The sequence below is a fragment of the Patiria miniata genome, unplaced genomic scaffold (genome assembly GCF_015706575.1).
Source record: "Patiria miniata isolate m_02_andy unplaced genomic scaffold, ASM1570657v1 HiC_scaffold_20, whole genome shotgun sequence".
In the NCBI taxonomy this organism is placed as follows: domain Eukaryota; kingdom Metazoa; phylum Echinodermata; class Asteroidea; order Valvatida; family Asterinidae; genus Patiria; species Patiria miniata.
The window spans coordinates 41463796-41486850 of NW_024037059.1; the positions used below are offsets into that span (position 1 = coordinate 41463796).

General features: G+C 37.9%; 2 protein-coding genes across 3 annotated transcripts in view; one reads left to right on the plus strand and one right to left on the minus strand.

The window, feature by feature from the left end:
* Positions 1-715: 715 nt before the first annotated feature.
* Positions 716-8601, minus strand: LOC119729260 (protein-L-isoaspartate O-methyltransferase domain-containing protein 2-like). The gene is made up of 7 exons (XM_038201862.1): positions 8445-8601; positions 7078-7244; positions 6297-6447; positions 5308-5442; positions 4750-4889; positions 4122-4245; positions 716-3574 (listed from the first exon to the last, which is right to left on the minus strand). The coding sequence occupies exons 2-7, from the start codon at positions 7231-7233 to the stop codon at positions 2328-2330; spliced, it is 1953 nt and encodes a 650-aa protein (XP_038057790.1). The 5' UTR covers positions 7234-7244; positions 8445-8601; the 3' UTR covers positions 716-2327.
* Positions 8602-8713: 112 nt separating this feature from the next.
* Positions 8714-23055, plus strand: part of LOC119729259 (lethal(3)malignant brain tumor-like protein 4) — a 29235-nt gene continuing 14893 nt past the window's right edge. Inside the window, exon 1 of one of the 2 annotated variants that reach the window (XM_038201861.1) lies at positions 8714-8736. The gene's annotated coding sequence lies outside the window, so the exon portion shown is untranslated. Of the gene's footprint in view, positions 8737-19897; positions 20205-23055 lie in introns of those variants that run through there. The other variant, XM_038201860.1, reaches the window with a different exon arrangement.

The window sequence follows — 23055 nt, forward strand, 5'->3', positions numbered from 1 at the left end:
TGTGGATATTCCTCAGAACACAACAGGGAAATTAAATTTGTCTGTGATTTTCTTCCTGGAGTTTGCCTAAAAAATTATAATAATGTGTTTCTTATAAAGTGCAAGTATCCACTCTTATTGGTGCTCAAGGCTACATCACTATTGATGAAACAGGCTGCCTGCGAGCCATAAGTAATATGGCTCCAGAATTTCAAAGGTACAGTCAAACCCTGACAACAAGAGCACTGTTAATACAAGGTACTGCTTATGACAAGCAAAATTACTGTTAATACAAGGTACCTGTTATAACAAGGTAATTTGTAAAGTCCCAAGGACCTTGTTATAAAGGTGTTCGACTGTATACACAAAATGATCGCGGGGGTATGTCATGCACAATAACACAAAAATTGGACATGGTACGGAAATCCGAAAACTACAGTCGACTCGCAATGTTTGTTACATCAGAATTTTGTATTAAGTGGAGTACCGGTCCCATTCATTGCACTCATAAATGCAGTCAGGACCAAGGCTTTGTTTGCTATAACCAGAATTTGTATTAACAGTGTTTGTATTAACGAGAGTCGACCATATTTAACTCGACCAAATTTAAGTTGTTTTCACTGAATTTTGACACTGTAAGGGAAGATCTTGCCTATACATGTAGTAAACAAATGTGTACACTGAGGGAATAATTTCTTGTATTTACAGTTATCATATAAATAGGAAAATAGTCTCATTCAATACTTATTAATACTTTTAATTTCTAAAAATAACTCAACTGTTTTATAATTTAATTTCTGCATTTTTAAATGGTGTTTGAGAATACATGTATTTACAGATCGAACTTTCCCTTTTTGTTTCTTGTGGCCATATGAACCTCGCATGAAAACCTAGAAATCCAAAATTGCTTTTCTACTTTTTTTATAGCATTTCATAACACCTGTTTGAACAAATTTCAGCAAAAGGCTAATACAAGTATAAGCTGAACAACCCAGAATGAACTGTTAACTAAGCGTGTACATTGGTTACCAACCAAAGTTCCATATACTTCGTGTACATACCACTGTTGGCTGGTAGTCCGTAGCATAATAGCCAGCCAGAGTTGCTAAGCAGCTTTTGAAGTAGCCCGAGGAACATACATACTGATTCATATATAACTGCTCTAGTTTATGGTCCAGCTGTAACACTTAGCAGAGAGGGTATGTCATTATTGCTTACAAGTTTTACTAACCTTCAGCATATTTGAAGGTTCATAATTAGTTCCGTGTGCCCTGAAATTTCAAATGTTGAATCTAATTTGAAGACAACTTGCAAATTCACATGCTCTTTGCTGCGCTTACACCTTACAGTTTCCGTGAAAATAGGCACAGGCTCCGTTAGCAAAAATTGTTTTTAGTAGCGCCATGAAATTGGGCACTGCATATTCACATGCGTAGGAAACCCAAAATGGCTGTCAAGCAAGTTTTGCTATTAAGCATTCGCAATTATCTGGAAAAACACCTCCCTTTTCCTCTAGATTACAATAATTAAATAAGCTCTTGATTAAGAGACTTAGAATGTACATCGTGCCATCATTTCACCCTGATAACCTTTCTTTCCGTTTATTAAATTTAAACAAAAACCCACAGCCACTTTTAAACATTTGAGGCAAAACTTGTCTGACAACTCGGCTTCTCATTCACATTCCTGTGGAGTACGAACTGGGCTTTAAACAAAACTTTAGTTACAATAATCAATAGATATCCCCAGAACAAAAATTTCAAACAGTTAACAAAATAATTTAAGAGTATCTTTCGTACCTTGATCAATTCTGTAAAACAAAATGTAATACGTACCATAAGCGTGACATATCAATATAAATCCTCTTTCAATTATATTTACAGTATTGTGATGATTACGCTCTTTATACATTTACTATAATAATGCCTTGTTTCCCTCAAAAACAGACACAGCAAAAAGTGCAGTTTTTTCTTTGTTTTTCATTTTTTCATAATACCTTGAAAAATAAAAGGGCTTTGGTACTTGTGTAGCCAAACCACTTCTTGTAGCAGATTTGATGAAAGTGGACTGGACACTGTACACTTGAGAATTGGCCACAATTCAGCCCCAAATTGTATTTTTTTTTTTCAATTTTCAAGATAAATGGAGTACATCAAAATGTACCTCAATGTTTGGCCAATGAGGTTGGCTTTCTCAGTCACATGTTCATCTCCCGGCCAATCGCAAATCAGATATCAGTGGTCTGAACCGTCTGATCATTCTGCAATCATCAAACAGAAGTTGTGTAGTAGACATTTGGAAGAGGGGCTTTCCTCAGCTCCTGCAAGTTTTGAGATCAGTCCGAGTATCTATATTTCACGGTGATACAGCAGATAGGACATCAAGGACTGAGGAAGGGGGAGCTTGAGGATTTTCTCTCGTAGGTAGTTGGGTCCCACTGGCTTGGCAGCAGCTGCTGCTGCCGCCTTCTGCTTGGCAAGTCGCTTCTTCCGCTTCAGGTGATCGTAGATGGTCTCGTCTGAGATCCCGCTGGACGATGAGTGGGAGCTGTCGCTGGAGTTACCGCTGTCTTCCCCGGGAGCTTGGTCGCGGCTCCGGAAAGGGTAGGAGTGTCGCATCTGTGGGGGTCTGGCATCAGCTGGTGGGAGGGCCGGCGGTTTGGAGGATTTGGATTTGCCAGCATCTTCTTCAGTTTCTGGTGGTGTTGATATACTATCGGGCTGTTTTGTGAAATCGCGAGTTGTGTCATCTGATTCATCTCGAGTGGACCCATTGGCTGTCAGCGAGTCGTCTACCGGTGATGAAGACAAGTGGGGTTTAGAGTCTTTGCCTTCATGAAGTAAGAGATCCTCAGCCGCAGCGTCGGCCGTCTCCTTTGAGGAATCCCCCTCACTGTGTCGGTCGTTCATCCTCTTCCTGTCTCGCGGGGCACCGTTGTCGTACGCCCGTTTCAGGTTCCGGGCAAACTCAAAGGCCTCGCTGAGGCACATCTCCACGGCACCTCGAGCACTATGCTCCTCAGACCTGGCCCTGGCTCCTCCTGATGGGTTCTCCTCCCCATGTCTATCAGGACGTTGGGAGAACTCCATCATGAACCTGCCTGGTCTAGATGAGGGTGGGTTGAAGCCTGGGTGTCGCTGTCGACCGTTACGGTGGCCCCGTCTCCCGTTTCTCTTCCCTTCTTCCTTGTGATCCCTTGCTCCATCTTTATCACTACTGCCAGCCTCCGGGCCGTCCATCTCAAAGTCCTGCTTCTTCCAGTCTTCTCCGCCTTCCTCCATCCTCTCTCTGTCACCATCGCCACGCCCTTCTTCGTCATCCTCCGCCTCGTCTTCCTCCTCCTCCTCCTCCAGGATCTCATCGCTGTCATCGTAGTTGTCACTGCTCATCAGTTCGCCAGCCAGCTCCAGCATGTTGCTGACATTGCGGATCATGATGCAGCTGTTGACGCTGCCCATGGATCGATGGTGCGGTGGTCGTTGGGGCTGCCGCTTGTTGTTCTTTGAAGGTGGGTGCTCCACGTCAACAATGGCCCTGATGATGCCCCGGATCTTGATGCGGCACAGGTCTTGTAGAGATTTGGGGTGAACTTCAGCTGCGACATGAAGAAAAGGGACAAATAGCTAAAATGACACCAATTTAAGGACACGCTACGCTGTATGCTTTTTTACAGGTCATTATGGATTCCTTTGGCTTCTGACTTTTGCCCCTCGATCAACAAAGCTAATTTGGCATATTGCCAGAACTATATTCTAGAGGTTGCAGGTTCATATCCTACTTCAATCTTTTTTTTTCCTCTCCCCCCCCAAAAAAATTAATCAAAGTTGCAGCTTGTAGTCTATTTTCTGACCATCTCGGATGCTGTTTCTTAAGTTTGCAATGGATTGTATTGCTGATGTTGCCTTGCTGTATGTCTTTGGCATGATCCCGAGCTACACATGACGTATGGGTATCATGGCTTACTACTTGAGCCACTGCATCATAGACATCAACCAATCAGAAGATAGCCATTATTGAGCTAGATAGCTCAGTTGGTTAGGAATCCGTACACACTCCAGAGGTGGTAATTCCAAACATTTTTTTTTCTTAAAATTTTGGAAAATGTTCTTTGTTTTGATGGAAAACGATTAAAGACTACTTACGTAGTTCAATGGATGAGAAGCTCTCTCCTTCTGTCTTGGACGGTAGTATGAGCGGAGCAAAGGACACGGGTAGTACGTTCTTGGTTTCCCATTCAGCCTGACTTGTGCGGATGATCTTCTTTAACTACGAGAAAACAAACAAAAAACAACTCAAAGCAAAGATTCTTTACATGAATCTGGCATATTGGGTAATCCTATGAAATAGCACTGCCCGGCTCACAGTGGCTTGTCAATCAGTGAGATACCTCAATCTCACTGACTTCCATTCACACTTGCATACCACTGCACAAAAAAAACACACAGTCGTACTTTACATAACTCTCGAGGACAAGGCATTGTGTTTCCCTGTGTCCCTGTAATATAACACTCTCCCACGGACTAAGCACACAAACGCACGATCTTTTTTAACAGTTTTCAACAAAATATGAACGCTCGAGGACAACAAAGAATTTGTGTTCTCCCTTTGTCTGTCTGTCCTCGGGGTGTATGACGTGCACGTACATGGTGACCAACTCAGTTCTTGTGGTAGGCAAACAGTGCTGTACAGTTTCAGCACACAGTCCAGACAAAAAGGTAGGCTTAGTATGACTTCATCTACATGTTCTAAATTCACCTTTCGTCCATTTACCTGATCTTCCAGTGGCATAACCAGTATGCCTCCCACCTTCAGTAGGACCTTCATGTAGTTCTCGTGCTCTGCTGGACACGCTGCTCCACAGTAGACCCTGTCATAGGTGCGGCATCCAGAGCACAGCAACAGACCGTTACCTGGGCAATGAAAATGCGTACGTCATGTTTAACAAGTGAACGGCCAAATTAAAGCTACAGTCCATCATTTGCAGCTATCCAAAAAGTAACTGACGTAAATTATTGTTGAAAAACATACTTGGTTGAAAGATAGTAAGGGAACTAAACTCCCTGTGAAATTATTCTTTCTGGCATGCTGTCATTTTGAAAAAAATCAACGAAAGAAGGCCTTTTCAACAATGCGTCTTAAGATGCGTTGGAAATTTCCGTCAGTACTGCATTTTTTTTTTTTTTTACAAATATTGTACAGGTGACTCTCGAGAGTCAGTATTTGTGGTGCTTGACTTAATATTAAAATTTGGACGATATATCTTGCCTTTTTCAAAAATGGTGTTTTTCAGCCTAAACTAATCCCGGCGGCAACACCATGTATACTAACCTTCAATGAAATTTGGTTCGCAGAACTCGTACTGATCGAAGGAGCCGGAATCCCTGATGAAGATGTCAAGCCGTTCCTTGGCATACTCGATCACATCCGAATGGATCTCCAGTCCGTGGTTTATCCCATGAGCTCCTAGTACAAAAAGCAAGGAAAAAAGGTTGTCAAAAGGTACAACTTTGGTTTTAGGCCTTTCAAAAAAATGGTGGTCTTTCTCCAGTTTTTACCCCTGACTGTATGGTGTAATACGCATATTTTTAAACCACTCATATTTGAACTGATAAACATGCAGTGTAGAACAGAGAAGATTACTTTTTTTAAAGTCAAAATCTTGTGTCCACAAGCCTGAAAATGTAGCTTGTGACTGAAAATGGTCTATGTGTAGCCTGTGGCAAGACTTAATACTGAAGAACATGTTAGAACTTGTGAGAACTTGTGAACTTTTTTTGAAGACTTGTGTTTGACTTGTGATGTCTTGTGAGGACTTTATAGCACTTATGAGGGCTTGGTAGGACGTGGTAAGACTCATGAGGCCTTGTGAGGACATGTGATGTCTTGTGAGGACTTGTGATGTCTTGTGAGGACTTTATAGCACTTATGAGGGCTTGGTAGGATGTGGTAGGACTCATGAGGCCTTGTGAGAACTTGTGAGGACTTGTGAGTACTTGTGAGGACTTGTGATGTCTTATGAGGACTTGTGACGTCTTGTGAAGACTTGTGCAGACTTGTGAGACCTTGTGAGGATTTGTGCAGACTTGAGATGTCTTATGGGGACTTGGTAGGACTTGTGATGTCTTGTGATGTCTTGTGAGGACTTGTGCAGACTTGTGAGGCCTTGTGGGGCCTTGTGAGGACTTGTGCAGACTTGTGATGTCTTATGGGGACTTGGTAGGACTTGTGAGGCCTTGTGAGGACTTGCGCAGACTTGTGATGCCTTGTGAGGACTTGGCAGTACTTGCGAGGACTCCACTACCACTCATGGTACTCACCTAACACTAGTCCCACCATGGTGCTGAGGTAGCCTGTACCGCTGCCTATGTTCAGGAATGACAGGCCCGGCTCAAGCTGCAATGCCTCCATGACTTCAGAGTAGATGCAGGGAGCTGACAGGTGTATGTTGCCATGCTTCCAAGCTAGATCCTGCAACAACAAACATTAGATTCTTCCCCTTATAAACAGTGTGTGCAGTATTGCTGTAGATAAGATGAAGGAGTATCCAATTGGTTTTCCTACAAACATGAAATATTAATACATAACATTAAAGTACACATCACCATGTACATCACCTGGATGAAACAGAAACCGTGCATATACTCTATTATTGTTACTGGAAGCAAAAAATAACACAGAACTAATATTAGAACTTCAAATCCTAAAAGCACTGATCCCCAAAAAAGGAAACAGCTACAAAACAGGTGTTCAAATTCAAAACAGATTCAAAGTCCAAATATAGCACACACTGAATTCCATATAATGGCTACTGCTAATATCTTGCAACTCAATATTTTTTCAGTTAGAACTGCCACACAATGCAATATGGTATATTTCCAATAATAAATAAAAGGATAGATGGCAGACACCTTTACCTTTGGACTGATGAAGGAAATTAATATCTAAACATGTATTCAGAAAAGCAACTTTTTTGTGGCATTTCTTGTTTTAACATTACGGTCCGTGTATTCTGTTCTTGTTGTGGTTGAACAAATAATAATAATAATTCAATCAGTCAACAATGGTCCTAAATTGAACTTGCTCCCCCATGATACAAACTTTATAAGCGTTCTCTTTGTATCCTTCCAAGTAGTAGTCGGCCCGGTCCACAGCACGGAAGACCTGCTCCACTCTCTCTGTCTTGATGTAGTCGGCCTCTTTCAGATTATCGACCAGATGGTCGTTATCCTCCCCGGCACTGACTGCTCCTCCCATTGTGTGCTAGACTGTGGGTAAAGGTGTAGGAATTTTGCCAATGAATTTATTTACTGAATGAAAAGTTACAAAATTGGAATGGTAACTGCATGTTTCTTTCTACGGGTGTGAATGTAGTCCTCTTGATACTACATTGTGTACAGTGTACCAGACAAATTTTGCTAGAAGTACCAAATCATTAAAACATGTAAAATTGAATTTTACTTCCATTTGTTTTGGTTATTAACAGGAAATTTAATAATTAAATTTAAAAATTAAATTGTGCAGAATTTACTTATCAGGATTGAAACAGGGGTAATCCTTATCTTTAGGACACCTCTATTTTTACGAGTTCTGTTCAAAACTAACTTTTGCAGGTGACTGTCCAGTACCGAAGTGACTTTTGCAGGCTAAAGCAGTCTTTTTTCCTCAGATAAACTCATGTTAGTTGTCATTTTGAAAGCACTTTCAAAGAAAATGTGACTTTTCTGCCTTTTTTTGCAGTTTGCCATCTTGCTTTTTAAATATATTTTCTGTTTGTCATCGTCGTCTTTAACCCCCCATAAATCAAAGCCCTGCCCTCTTTTTACAAAATTAAACCTGCTGATATTAAAGAAGGTGTCATTGCCAACTGTTCAAATATGTCAAGAAATATCAGAATGTCACTTTTGAGTGTCATTTAGCAACTGTTTTGGTGAGTTTTTTAACCTTATAGGATAGGGGTCCTAAAAGTAAGGATTACCGAAACAGGAAGTATCGACTAAAGTTTCACTTCAGACAGTCGTGCGTACAAGTCGTGGACAGCTCGACAGCATGATTAAGTCATTTTTTGGTTAGGGCATATATGCCTATATATAGCTACCCTTTTTTCCCCCATGGCCATTTTGTTTCCAATGCATTTTCGAGGCAAAACTGAAGGAAATACTAGAATCCGATTATTTTACTTTACTGTACCCCTCGAGGCTGACAATTGTGTCTGTATACTGACACGCGCGCATCACATGCCTTTACTGATTAGGCTTGCGCTTGTGAATGATCTTGACAATATGCATTTCTGCACGAAGGTATCACCGTACTGTCAGCTACTGTGTACATTTCAGATCACAACATTCTGAACCTCAAAAAACCAAAACAACAATTGACACCTATCAAAATCACCCCCAAATCTCAACTTTCGCCGTCGCATCTGCAGAAACCCACGGCCTAAAGCAATCCACAACATTTGAGCTCACCTCTGCCGAGCCTTCTGGCAAAACCAGTGTCCTGTTCTCGGGGAAAATTCGACGAATTCCGAACACAATTCCCGCGAAATCTAGCCTACTGCGACATCCTTCATTGGACTATGTGACGTCATTCAAAACAAACCTGCGCTGCACAAAAAAAAATCGTCTGGGTCTTTAAACATCCGGGATCTTCAACATTATTCATTATGCAAATGCTGCAGTCAAAACAAAGTTTGCAGAGCGCCACCAATAGTTGATGGAAAGTTAGTCCACATGGTTAACTTTTCTTCAACACGCGAAGGTAAGACTCTTAAAACGACTTTTTCTTTCATATTGAATTTTAAATTTCACTTTTTGATTATCATGAAAGTTTTATGAGGAGAATTTGTGAACTTTGCCACTTGTTTTCGGGTTATGTGCAATTCCAATTTTGTTCTGTGTTGTACTTTAATTTGCTATTGAACATTGTTGAAGTGAGTGCATTTTTTTCAACATGATGAACTTGAACTTGATCTTGATCTTGAAGGCAGTGCCAAGACATTTAATAGTCACATGGCATGGGCATAAATCTTTTGTTAACATTTCCTGTTACTTAACTTATGAAGTAACATTCAATTAATTGTACAGCAAGTGTGAATATATTTCAATAGTTATCAAGATATGTTATTAATTACTCATTACAGTCACACAACATCATGTGAATTTTTTTTCATTTCTATTTCCTTATTTTTCTCTTACTTACTAATAATAGTAATACTAGGCCTGTTATATTATCATTATGATTAATGTTAGATTTCATAAAAGTGTTAGGGAACAATATCTTACTCTTAGGCCAAATAAAAAAAGAAACCAATTTCTCGTCCTCGCCCGCTTTGCTTATTAATTGCCATCTTTTTTTCATTCATAATCATATCACTTACTCAGGATTATTTAAAGGCCTATTTGCAATATATTTTGCAAGTAACGTAAGTCAATAATTGTCTTTTTATTTGTTTTCAACAAAATTGTAGCTATGTATAGAAAGGGTTAGGATCCTTTGGACACAATTAGCAAAATAGTCAAGAAAATGGAAAAATCCATTGGTCATCTTGGGGTATAAAAAACAACAACCAAGTGCCTGCCTCCTTCATTTTTTACAAAAAGTGGACAAGAAAGTCTTTGTTTTACTCTGCCTTACGTACAGTGATTTTTTTAACCCCCCCCCCCCTTGTCCACTAGATGCTTAAAAGGGAAAAAGGTATGCGACTTTTCCCTGGATCAGTGGATAAAATCGGTGCCGATTTCCTCCTTTTTGACTTCATACTTAACTTATGCCATTAAAAATTGAAAAGCACTGATCGAGTCTTGTAAACTTGGAATTTCCTCTTTTTTGTTACTTCCCAGTTGCATGCCTGGGGAAAGAAAAACTTGTTTGTTCAGTTTTTATTTTTTTTTATTTTTTTAAAAGCACGATTGTCATGAGGAATATGAAGAAACCAAATTCCAATCCAAAGATCTCAATAAGACAATGTTCTGCCATTTTTTTTTTCGTGCGTACTTATCTTTCAAGATAAAAGTTATTCAAAATCTATCAAATAAATATTAATAACAGTATTAAATGTATCAAATAAGAACAACAAATTCCCTCTCCCCCTCCCCTAAACTAAGAAAAATTGATCCATTTGGAAAACCAAATGTGCCACATTGATAATCATGTTAACTTCTGCCCCATTTTTACAGAGAAATTTCCCTGCCTTTAATTTTTTCTGAAGCCACAATTTTAAGGTTTATGAGACTGCTGAAGCTGCACATTAAGAAATCACTTGTACTTTATGTAGTCGCGTCCATCACAAGTCCATCACATGTCCAGGCGTAAGTAAATCAAGGCCCAGTCACGAATCAATTCACAAGACGTAGTCGATGAACAATAACAAAGGAATGCCTTTGTCAAAGCTCATATGAACAGCTTATGATTTTAATTTGGACTGGAGGACTTGTGATGGACTTTAAGGGACTTGTGATGGACTCGATTAGAGCCCTGATGTACTCAAGTACACTAGTCAGTGTACACTGTGAGATGGTTTATGAATATTGTCACTTGACAAGAATCGGGAAATATCAAGGTTAACAGTCTTCCCTAGCTGTTTTTTTGGTCTGTATGGTGGCGTATCATCCAACAAACGTAAACCACGTCCACTTTAAGCTGCACATAATCATAGCGAAAAGCGTCATCAATTTTTTCTTTCCAGCAACAATCATGATTCACTAAATATTGGGAGAAGCATAAAAATGGATTGACACATTTTGGATTTATAGCAGCAGCAACAATCAATAAACTTCCGGTATGACAATTTTTTTGCAATGAAGTTGGCTTTTACAGTGAGAGAAAATGATTAATTGTTCATCTGGTGTTTGAAAGGAAGTTCCACTTGAGGGGCGGGGCTACCCCCTCCCCAATTTAAAAAAATGATTTTAAATATGCTTACAAGAAAGGAAAAAAATGCAAAAAAAACCACACATTTGTTTTCATGAACTTTATTTTATCCATAAACCAAAAACAATTCTATTGCATCCACTCTGTTAATTGGCTAAACAAAATGGAAAAATGAAGCAAATTAAATGCATGTCACAACCGGAGTATATGTCATGTTGTTATCACCATAGTTTATAAATGCGAATGTGGATAGAATTCTAAACTTATTTGTACTGTACTATGGATGATGATTTTTATCAACATGTACATATAATGTACATGTACATATTCTTCTGTAGTGCACCTAAAATATGGTCACTGTTTGAGTTCAATCATTAAATGAATGTAAACCACCGTAAAGTCTCAATTACATTTTATGGAAAACCACATAAAAACTAATCATTATCAAGTGATTATAAATATAAAAAAGATTTTTTTTGGCAAAATTCCAGATCATACAAAACAAATTGTATGTTCAAAAACATTATTGCCCCAAAGGCCCAACATATACTCTGCTAAATAAATGTATGTATATACACAAGTATAGAATTAGTTTTGAATTCTGTTTTTGTATTTAATTGTTTCATTTTTATTTGAGAATTGCTGCTAGCTGGTCAGTATAGGAATTGAAAGTCAGTGAATCCACAAAATTAGAAGTAAGTCGGTTTTATACTCAACAGTGGCATATATACCGACTCTTCTATCTAATTATTTTGAAGGCATAAACGTACCTCTTTTTATTTAGGCCATGTAAAAAAAAACCCAGTTTCTCGTACCCGCCCGCTAATAATTCCTTTTTTTGTGGCCGCTTCCTTTCTTCAATTATTTTTTTTAAATTCTTATTTGCATTATACATTTGCACATATACTGTTAATATATTGTCAATTTTTATTTGTTTCCACCAAATTTTTAGCTATGTAGAAATATGGTTACGGCTCCTTGGACACAATTTTGTATCAGCAAAATAGTCAAGAAAATTGAAGAATCTGTCCGCCATCTTGGAAAATCTGCCATCTTGGGGGGAAATAAATGGGAACAAAAAACTCGCCTCCTTCCTTTTTTGCCAAAAGGCCGGACAAGAAACTATTTTTTGAATCTACTCGGCCGTAAAGGGTTTTTTTTAGGGGGGGGGGGGGTATTTCTAAACTTTTTTGCAGTCATCTTGTTCGTGTGCCAGCTACATACACTGTAATTGCCGCACTAAACATTGGCATATAGTTTGGGTCACATAAACTATTACAATAGCCGTATGATTTAGCCACAAGTGTTTTCAAGATTATGTACAATGTAAAAATGTATATGGTCCCATGCAGCTGTATAAAAATTCATGTTTAGGTTGTTCTATGGATCAACGATGAAGTGTGAATCAAATGTTTTAAAACCTAATTTAACAATTTGTTACTTATAAATGATGTTAGCATTTCACTGCTTGTATACAAGAAGTCTTTTGGAAATCGTTGTAAACTGCACCCTTTCTTTCGGTTTCTTCAAATTTGTCATTATTATCATCATATTATTGTACACTTTGTACAAATATTGTACGTTCAGTACCTATATAGTGCACCTACATCATAGACATGCACACATGCTGCAGTTCCCCAAGTTGCCCTCTATCACTGTGAAATTTCTCAGTCAGGGAAAAAAAAATTGGCTGTTCCAGTTATCGAACCCAGAGGGGTTGTTCTGCATGAGCACAGTTGCCACACTGTGCAGTACAAAGATCATCATTGGTTTTTTTTTTTCACTCGGAATACCGAGTTTGTATTAACTGTTGAGAAATTTGAAGCAATGACGTTGATATTTTTTTTCTGTATCAGATCAAAACATTATTAATCATGAATATGTTTATGTATCCACTGCAACATTATTTATACAAGAGAGCATGACTGAAAAAAATGAAACTCGATCTAACTTATCATTTTTGTAAAATCTGTGACGTTACTGATGATGATGGATACATTTGCTCAAGTTGATTGTATTTGCAGTTGGGGAAAAAAGTCCACTGAATTTTGAACTTGAACTTTCTCGGGTAAATGTTATGAAACCAGGCTTATGATGGCATGTGTATTTGGAAGTATATGCATGTATTTTGTACAGGATGTACAAGAAACATGGTTTTGTATGTGTTGGGTGACTATAATGTATTTCAAATTGTGCAGCCTCGTTTTTAAAAAGATATCATGTGTTGTAATTACATGTACTGTCGACCTTCCTTAAAAGTGGTGCTGGATTATGGGGAGGGGGTTGATACAATATTGGACATTGTAAAGTTTTCTTGTAAAAGTCTGCAATTTGGAAACGGAACTCATAATCTTAATTTGCCCCCCTCGCTATACCCTCCACCCCAGCACCCCCCACCCCCGGCGCCCCTCCCCCGGCCCCCCTCCCCCGGCCCATCACCACCCCATCCTCACCCACACTCCCACCTGAACCTATACACACACCCCAACAACCCTTTAAAAATGTGTAAGTGCAAAATGCAATTCTACGGGTTTTGCGTGTTTTCATGGTTTTCCTGAAATCTCATACGTTATACATACTGTCATGATTATAGTCTTTAAATTGGGAACCAGCACACCGTGTAAAAATGTCAGAAATTGACAAAGAAATGTTGTTCCACTTAGAACTAACCATGCATTACCTGTGGAAGGATGAATTTTTGCTACTACACCGGCCTATACCGTACCTGCATGTATTAAATTTAAGCTTTACGTAATTATTAAAGAACTTCATCCTTAACTCAAGAAATTCTGACATCTGCTTTCAAGTTTGCATATGTTAGCAGCATCAAATTCATGTGACTTGCAGACAGCAGAAACTATGTAGCCTCGTTAACACAAGAATGAGAAAAACACACACCAAGTAGCCTATGCCATTTATCCAAAACCAGGTACTTATACTTAAATATATAATGAAAGACTTAACTGCAAATACGCAAATAGTTGTAAAACGTCTCCTAAAAGTGCAAATAACATTACTCATACATGTACATCGATCCATTACATGGATGAAAGTATGTTGAAAATTGACAAAATGTAAATGAAGAAAAGGACTTCTTTCCTGCTTTAATTCAAGCGTCAACATGTTTTCATGCATGTACATATGTTTGTATTTCCTTCCTAAATGCATACAGGGTTTCCATGCATATTCACATTTGTCATATTGTTACAACAAATGGACATGTAGTCATGCAAAGGTGATGCTCGTACATTTTGCATTTTTTTTGGGGGGGGGGGGTGTCGAGTGAGTTCATCATGAGTTCAAAAGGTTTGGAAATTGTTTACTCATTGAAAAGTCATGATAGGCCACTTTTGGAATTGCCTTAACAGAAGCTTTATCCGGGCTTAAACTTGCATGACCTCTCTGTTGACCTTGACCTTCGACTCTGACCTTGACCTTTGACCTGTGTGACTTTTTTGATAATCGAGTGGTAATTGTACTGTATGAGTATGAGGAAGTTTGTATGCCAATATCATAATTATAGGTCAAATATCCTATGTTGTGTGACATACTCCATCGACCCATTTAACACCCCCTCCTCTCCCCGCCCCCACCCCTTCCCCTTCCCTGAACTATAAACTCTTCAAAATAATTATGAGAGATGCATGGTGGGAGTTATAGCTTGTGTGAGGAAGGTACTGTCCCAGTTTTGCATGGTGAAATTTAAATTTTCCGATTCATGCTTAATCGTAGATAGCCTAGGTTAAATCACTACTAATAAGGCTACCAAACTCATACTGAACATAATCTGAAAAATTGAATTGGAATTAAAATTAGTTGGAAGTAGCTACATTGTACTAGTTCAATGGAATACAATTAGCAATATTATCAATGAATTCAATTTAGCACATAATGAGTGCAAATTTATGCAAACAAATAATAAATGTTCCACTGAATAAACACAATTCCCAGAGCAACCCAGAATATCCGTCTTTCCCCGTTCTTATATTTTACACTCACAGGTAGACCACAAAATCATCCCTCTCAAAAAATACCCCCCAAAACACACACTTAGTCCCCCTTTAATTTTATGACTACCCTCATCAACTGCAACTCAATTACATTTAATTCCTTCCTTTCCCCTCCTTAAGCCAAGACAGAGACAAAAATCCTAATTACTTCAACACTTGATCACTCACACACACTGCCCAGTTGTAAAAACCTAAATTGCACTGCAGTGAATATCAAATCAATGATTATTTACATATATGGAGCGTATGACATTTGACAACAAAAGCTATTCTGTTCATTTGCTGAATCAGACCCCAGCTTATTATAAATACATCTGTTGTCATATTGCAGTGCAGAAACACTGAATTGTGTATAAATGCATTAAATAAATGACAACGATGAGCCATGCTCATTACAAGTGCGAACAAAATATGCACCCTTTGTGGGGCCTGACTTGATCACATATTAGTATACTGTGAGTAAGCATAGCATTTAACCATAGTTCCTTGTAATGACATTTTGCAGTGAAAGCAGGATAGTACACACAACGATGCGTGTAATAAGTTGCTTTGTTTTTATCTTTTAAAAAAATTACCGTGTTGAATTTCTCTATACAAGTCCGTTGAGCTTACAAGCCACAATCTATTTTTTAAATTTGTTGAATGATACAAAACTAATTTCACATAGATCAGTTCCTAATTACATAGGCCCTATGAATCCCAGATGCATTCATGAGTTTTCCGTTTCAAAGACTTGAGAGATGATCTCCATGGAGGCAGCCAGTATTGATCGACACAAAAATGAAAGTCCACCGTGTGTACGAGAACCAGTGATGATAATAATTCATGATGATTACTACAATCTATAAAGAGTCTTGTATTCAAATAAAAAGTCTTTTTCTTGTTATGATCATCAATTTTACATTAAAACTAATATGGTAATTAAAACTATAGGTGTATGCACCCCCCAAATGGGATATTTATGTTTTGATTGAAATAAAATGAAGCACATTGCATGCACATGCCATTTGTTTTATTTGTAAGCCTTTTTTAGAAACTACATTTTGAATTATTTTATTGATGTGAGGTTCTGGTTATGTTTCAGTGTCTTAGTATAATTCCCATGAACATAACAAGAGGAGCACTCTACAAAATGTGCACTGATTAATTTCATCCTGATTTAACACTCTTTTCATTGAGGTCTGGAAAACATTAGTTAATTTTTGTTTTTATATTTCAAACCCAGTCCTGTAATTGGCGGTTGTTCTGCTGTTGGATGTGGATAATAAATAAAAAAATTAATTTACAAAATCAGGCATATATACAACATAAATTCCTTGCAATTGCATTTCACTTGACATTACTACAGGTACAATTAATTGAAATTCACTCAAACTTAAAGGCAATAAACAACATTGCAAACGTCAAAAAACAAAACTACCAAACTATTATAAAATACTCTACTTGGCTGTAAGTTAATAATAGTCTCGACCATCCTGCGAAATCATGCCACCTGGTGTGCTGTCATTTCCATGAAAAGTGGAATTTTTTGTATCAATTTCCAGCGATGGTCAGCCGACCATCATTGGAACAAACAGATTTATTTTTTCAAATAGTGCCTCCAGTTTACCGAATTTAGTTTGTTCACATTTTATTTGCAATCAGTTACACATCTGCGAAAGGGTGCAAGCAATCTAGTCCGGTTCCTTGACCTGACAATTCCCCGACGTCTATAAATTGCCCCGTTTTGTCTGAAGTAGGGTCTGGGAACCAGGCTACAAGAACAGTATTTCTTCTTTTTCTTTTTCCAGCATCTATGAACACAAAACTTTAAACAGGTCAGAGTATACAATAATAATTTGCTATAAAACACTAACCCCCATATCCACCCATTTCTGAAAATTACAGCAAAAGCAGATGTTGTATATTCCCTTTAAAAGGACTTAATTAATTATGGAATATAATATTTTTGTTTTCTTCCATTTTGCACCAGATCAGGTTAAAAACATGGAAAACTCTGCTGGGTGTAGAAGTAATCTAAACTAAAATTGTACATTGAATTAATTTGAACAGATTTGGTCAGAATCATGTCAGTAGTCAATTGAAACTGTTGTCAATTTTTGGTATTTGCTCTTTTTGAATGCATTTTGTCAAATTACTTTCAGAAAGTAGAATAAACGCTCATAATAATATTTTAAACAGAGAATTTAGAGAAGCATGTATTACACCCAGTTGATAGATTTACAACCTCTTTTTGGCAAACTTTAAAATTTGGTTTCCTCCTTTTTGACAAAATTGCTGTATACCAAAGTAAAATGTGTCAAACACTAGTTATAAAAGTCAGGGGAAAACACTATGGTTTTATTCATATCTCGATTTTTTTTCATCAAATAATGTGACATTTCAAATCGCTAAAATCTTTTCTCTTTTCTTAAAATGTCAAGTATTTTTTTACCTGAAAGACCCAATACATGAGATATGTGTTTTACAATCATTCTTTTCTTAATTTTCCTTCAGGACAGGAGGGACAAAGGGAGGTATTTTGCCGCTAGACGTTTGATGCATGGATGAAAGGGGAAAAAGGGGAAAATCCTACAAAGGAGGGGTGTGCTCATGGTGCTGCACCCTCCCCTTTTTAGAGCTGTATTAATTTGCATTAAGAGCTGCAATAATGTGCATAGCACAGTTGTTTCCTGACATTATGTACGTGAGACCCTTGTGTATATCCAACACTAAATCCTCTGCTTCTGTTCCGGCGGCGCTTTATTACCGACAGTATTTCAGGGGATTTCCCCAATTGTTTCGGGATTTGGATCTTGCGAAACAGTTCACCAACATTCCTTACATGTTGTTCTCAAAGTTGAAGTCTCCTGTCGCGGTTCAGTTTACAAGTTGTAAGTTTTAGAGGCTTCAAAAAGCCAAGTAGGAATCATTTTTGGTATTAAGATGCAAAGTAACTTTTTTTTTCAAAGTTCTTTAAAAATGACACTTTGTAAGTTTTATTGATTTCCAAAATGTTGGTCTCTTCAAAATAAGACCATTGTGAAAACTCTTGTTTCCTCCTAAGTTGGTCCATACGTAAAGCATTTCCCCTTTCATTTGTCGTAAAATATTTATTATTTAAGTAAACTGTCCAGAGCCGACAGGTGATTCACAGGACACTGCGGTAATTGGTCAAAATAACCACCGCATTTGTACTCTGAAAAACATCACTTCACTATGAAAACCTTTCAATCTTATCGGACGAGCATGTCCTACTGCACCCCGCCCCCCTCCCCGCAACTTTGCCAATTTTATGTAACTATTTTTTAAATTGAAAGGACATGAAATGATCACCTGCAGCAACTCGAAACCGCTAGTAAGAACACTAAAATTGGTGCCACTTTCTCAAAAATATGAATTTTACCAATCCCCCGGACCCCAAACCTGGATACGCTACATCAGGTGCCGTAAATTAAAGAACTTGACGGCATTATATCAGTAAGAATGTTTAGATGTATACCTATTTATTATGTTGATTATACTCAAAACCCAACAAAGGTGGTTTTATACGAAAGTTGCCGAGTTCACGGCACTGCATTATTTTTTATTTTCAGGCACTTTCAGCTGTTGTAAATGTAAACGCGGAAGTTCAAGGTGCATTTTTCAACACAGGCATGATGATGCATAATTATGTTATAAAATGTTCATAACGCAGCAAAAGCATGTGGCAAAATGCGAAATGACATTCAGAATTTAACTACTGTAGATTGGTAAACATTTTTACCGTATCGAGGGCTCTACGCCTGATTTTTGACAGGATTTTCGGGCCCTGGGGCATCGGGCTTGCTGACGTTGCTAAACAGAACATTACGCAGTACATTCGATGCCGGCCGGACACCGAAATAAACACATGGAAAAGTGAAAACAGAACCTAGCCCTGTGACCCATACTATGGTGATTTTAACAAGTACAACATGTTCCACTGCTAGAAGTAGCTATACGCGCCGTGAATATCTGAGTGGGGTAAAATGGAGACGGGCCTTGTTAGTTTTTGTTAGACGAAAAAGAATTGACCACGGCTTTAATACCCATTTATGGCAGTAAATATACATTCTCTAATTTTAATTATACATAAAAAAACCTGCAGGTTCGGTTTGCAGGCATGAGGTGTGGCCCCTGGAGCACGCCTTAATTGCCTGACTGCGCTGGGTTCTGAGCCCCCCCCCCCAACCCCCAAAAGTAATAGCCCCTACTTAACACCCCCTCCTCCATAAAAAAAGAAATGACTTCATCGAATACCATTAACTTTTGTAATTTTGAAAGTAAAACTCCCGGGGTATACACAAGGTAAGGCACTCTTTTCACCTTGCTCTGTTTCAACTACCCTTGAAAAGTCTCCTCCCCCCCCCCGGCGTACTCGCGGAACAAACCTGGTTGCACCGACATGATTTGCAGAACCAATCAAAACCATGGCAAATCTAGTAAAACTAAAAGGCCCTCTGTACACTATTGTCATTCTCATTTACAGAAAAAAACACCTTTGCGACCGTATAAAGTCGCAAAGATCTACTCTTCGACAGTGAATTTGACAGAAAATCCCGTCTGCGATTTTTTTGAACCCACTTTAATTAGCTTTGATTTCAGTTGACATTTATTTTCAGTTAAAGGTGATGTACCATGTTTCCACGTTCATTATTCTGAAGAATACTGTCGAAAATGGAGTTTAATTCGAAAGTCTGATTCGGAGATCAGCTTGTGTGCATTATAATTCCTATAGTATTAATTGTATAAGAATCCTGCATTGCCGCATTTATGGGAACGCGAAAGAACACATTTCCTTGATGCGTATGTTAATTTTAAAATTCACAATTCAATGGATTTTGGTTGAAGATGATTGTGTCGTAGCTGTGTGACTGTATTTTCTTCACTTTTCAATAGACGGGGAAGCACAGTTTTATAAAGGAACTTTCTTACACAACGATGACTGTTGTCCGCATTTATTTTGTGTTACTGTTAGGCCAGATGCGTGCAAGTCAATGATAGTATTTTTTTTCCGAACCGCGGACATGAACACAATGTTTTTGTGCTGCGTTAATCTGACCGCAGTGTTGGCGATTAAACACCATTTTTCGTCGCGTTCCTAATTGTTTAACGAGTGTAAATCACACAAATACAGAAGTACACACATTTAGGTGTAGGCTGCTGGTAATTTGGGGGACGAACGCCGAGGATTTATCGGTCAAATCTAATTTTCAGACCCAATTTGAGGCTACGCCGGGGGTGGTGCGCCATTACGGTAAGAGCCTATTTTGTTATGCAAATGAGAGGCCGCCATTTGGTCGCTGACGAAGCAAGGCATGGCCTGTGAGAGCCAAGCCTAGAACGGTGAGAAATTTTCGTAATTTTTACAACTTTAAAATTGCTTTTAGACCATTTACGAGCCATTTTTAGATGGAAAAAAGTTTGTTCTTCACTTTTGAATAGTTTTCTAGGGCTACTTCGTGTTATGTAGAGTTTAGAAATCGTAAAGAATATTGACCTAGTACGCTTTCGTATATGAAAATACACGTATTTCTGCACATTGCGCGTTACGGAAGTTGCCACGCACAGCTACCCGGGAGTGAAAAATTACAAAATGACCTCAGATTTGTGTGTTGCAAAGTCGTGTTCTATGATTTTTTGCCAGAAAACATCGACAATCGAACAAGAGTCGATATTTGTGGCAGTTGCAGTGTGAATTTTCCTGTCCGTTCCTGCCCGTTTGTGGAGTCTTTGTGTTTCTGGTTTGGGGTAAAAAGGGATTTTTCGGTGACGGAAGTTGACGACTCTCCGAGAGAACTTGGGATTTTTGTCTGCACACAATTTTCACTCAGAAACTTCGATCAGGTTTCCTTAACGGTCGAAAATACCCGAATTGGATTTTGTTTTAGATTTGCAAAGTTCCCGTCCCCGAAAGTCTATTAGTTTCTCTGGTGTCTTTTGTCGTTCCTGTTTTTGTGTGTTCTGTGAAGTGGAAATAAAACGCATTTTTTAGACGTGAAAAAAATGTCAGTTGTGTTGAAACATTGAGGTAGAATTATCTTTGTATTTACTCGGATGCTCGGATCAATCGCGGCGCATCGTGTGCACAATTCGCAGTACAGTGCGCTGGAGCTTTTTGTTCATGTAGTTTGCTCACCAAAACGGCTTGAAGAAATTTAAGATATTTTTTTCACTGCTAGCAAATTGCAATTGCAAATAATGTGGATTTTTTTTTGCATACTTTTTTCATATTTTTGTCAAAGATATGTACTTTTCATGTTGTCTTAAACTATTTTATGGAGATATAAAGGACAGTCATATTTTCTTGCTTTTTAAAAAATTATTATTAAATGATTTAATTAACTGTGTTGTTATGAAAAATATAAAATCAGCTTCTTAATAAATATGGACGTGTTCAATTTCTTTGTCAATCAGTGTTGATGAATGTATAGGCCAAGTAAAAGAAAAGGTTTAATTGTCCTGGCTTTCTGAAATTCAAGTGAAGGAGGCGGCCTTTTTCCCCCAAGATGGTGGATATTCTAAGATGGCGGAGGATTTTTTCCATGTATTTCTTTAAAAATAATTCTAAAAGGAGGCGGGACTTTGATGTGGGCAGAGAACTTTAACAAGTAAAGATAGGTTTTGTTTGTTTTCTTATTTCAATTTTTGTTTAATAATATGTGGCGATATGCAATATAAAATAATGTTTAATTCATCATGTATGAATAACGCTTCACTTCATACTAATTATTACAACTACTTAGTTACATATTGGGGGGAAAAAAAGAGAAAGAGGAAGGAAAGCTGAGACATTTAATTTTTTTATCACATAGTGACAAAATTGATTCATTGAAAGCATTACAATACATGTACCGGTACGTATAACAGTTTGCAACAACTCACTCATTTTATTTATTCTGCAGCTTTCAAATTTGTTTTTAATATGCGGGTCAGCATTAACCAGGATATTCAGATAAAATATGCTGAAAATACACAGGAAAACTACGTAGGACATAGTACAGCGTCAATTCATAGTCAAGTTTGTCAAATTACCTTTTTTTTTTCCTCTGTTAAACAGATGAGACAATTCCATGAAGTCCTATACATGTACAAAATTGAAGTCTAGCATATTGAAAAGACAATCGAGGCCTACATGTACGGAATCCACCATAATATATCTTCAATGATGATAATTGACATAATATCTTTGTGCCCATTTAGACTATTTTGGTGAAAGTAAAATGTCTGGAAAAGAAAACCAGCTTCAAGTTTTACTGCCCAGTTTAATGATTCAGCCATCTCAGTTAGACTTGCTCAAGTCTGTTCTGTGTTATAATACTGCAGATTTTGACCTTATAGCTGTACAACTCACAAAATGTGCAACGCTTGTAAAACAATCGCTGGTTACGTTTGATCTGCTGTGTGTACTGGATTCAATGGCATGTACTTTTTGTGGGATATGCATGATTTATGGAGAAAATGTTTCACGAAATTCTGGATGGAGAAATGGCCTTGTATGCTAATGAAATGTATACTTTCAACCGTAATATTCATTATTTTGCCCTCTGTTATCAAAATTATCGGCATCACAAATTGAATCCAGGCCCAGAAAAGTTTTGCTTTTGTAATTGGCATTTTTCCAAAGAATTTAGCAAACCCACCACAAAACTTCAATTTTTTTCCCAAAACGTTCAAGAAAATATACAAAAATTTGCTCCTAAGTATAACAAACTGGTCAAGTGTCATGAAAAAAATGTTAAGTTCAGTCAAAAAGAAATATTGTTGACATATTAAATCTTTTTGATTTGAAGAAAAACCAATGCACACGACACTGAACATCCCAATCAAATACCCAGGTATTAAGCATGCAACACTGTCATATGATATGAATAATTTATTCCTAATAGGACGCCGTGTGCAGATAGGTTTACATGCACAGTACTAACGGCAACATTCAAATCAACTAAGAAGATACGTATCACTTATCCTTGATATGAAGACACATAATGCAACATGTTGGTGGTTTCCACCAAGGGCCGAAAAAAAACTAAGTAGATTCTTCAAAAAATGCAGCAGGCGGGCATTTTTTTCTTTTTTTTCCCCGAAGAAATGGCAGATGAATCTTTCCATTTTCTGGACTAGTTTGCTGATACATAATCGTGTCCAAAGGAGCCGTAAGCCTTTCTGCATAGCTACAATTTTGTTGGAAACAAAA

Excerpts from the sequence above, each read along its gene's own strand:
- LOC119729260 (XM_038201862.1), bottom strand. The coding sequence starts at position 7,233 with ATGGGAGGAGCAGTCAGTGCCGGGGAGGATAACGACCATCTGGTCGAT. Across the intron at positions 4,246-4,749 it reads TTATGCCACTGGAAGATCAG|TTAAAGAAGATCATCCGCAC; the intron begins GTAAATGGACGA and ends GTTTTCTCGTAG. Across the intron at positions 3,575-4,121 it reads CTTCTCATCCATTGAACTAC|CTGAAGTTCACCCCAAATCT; the intron begins GTAAGTAGTCTT and ends TTCATGTCGCAG.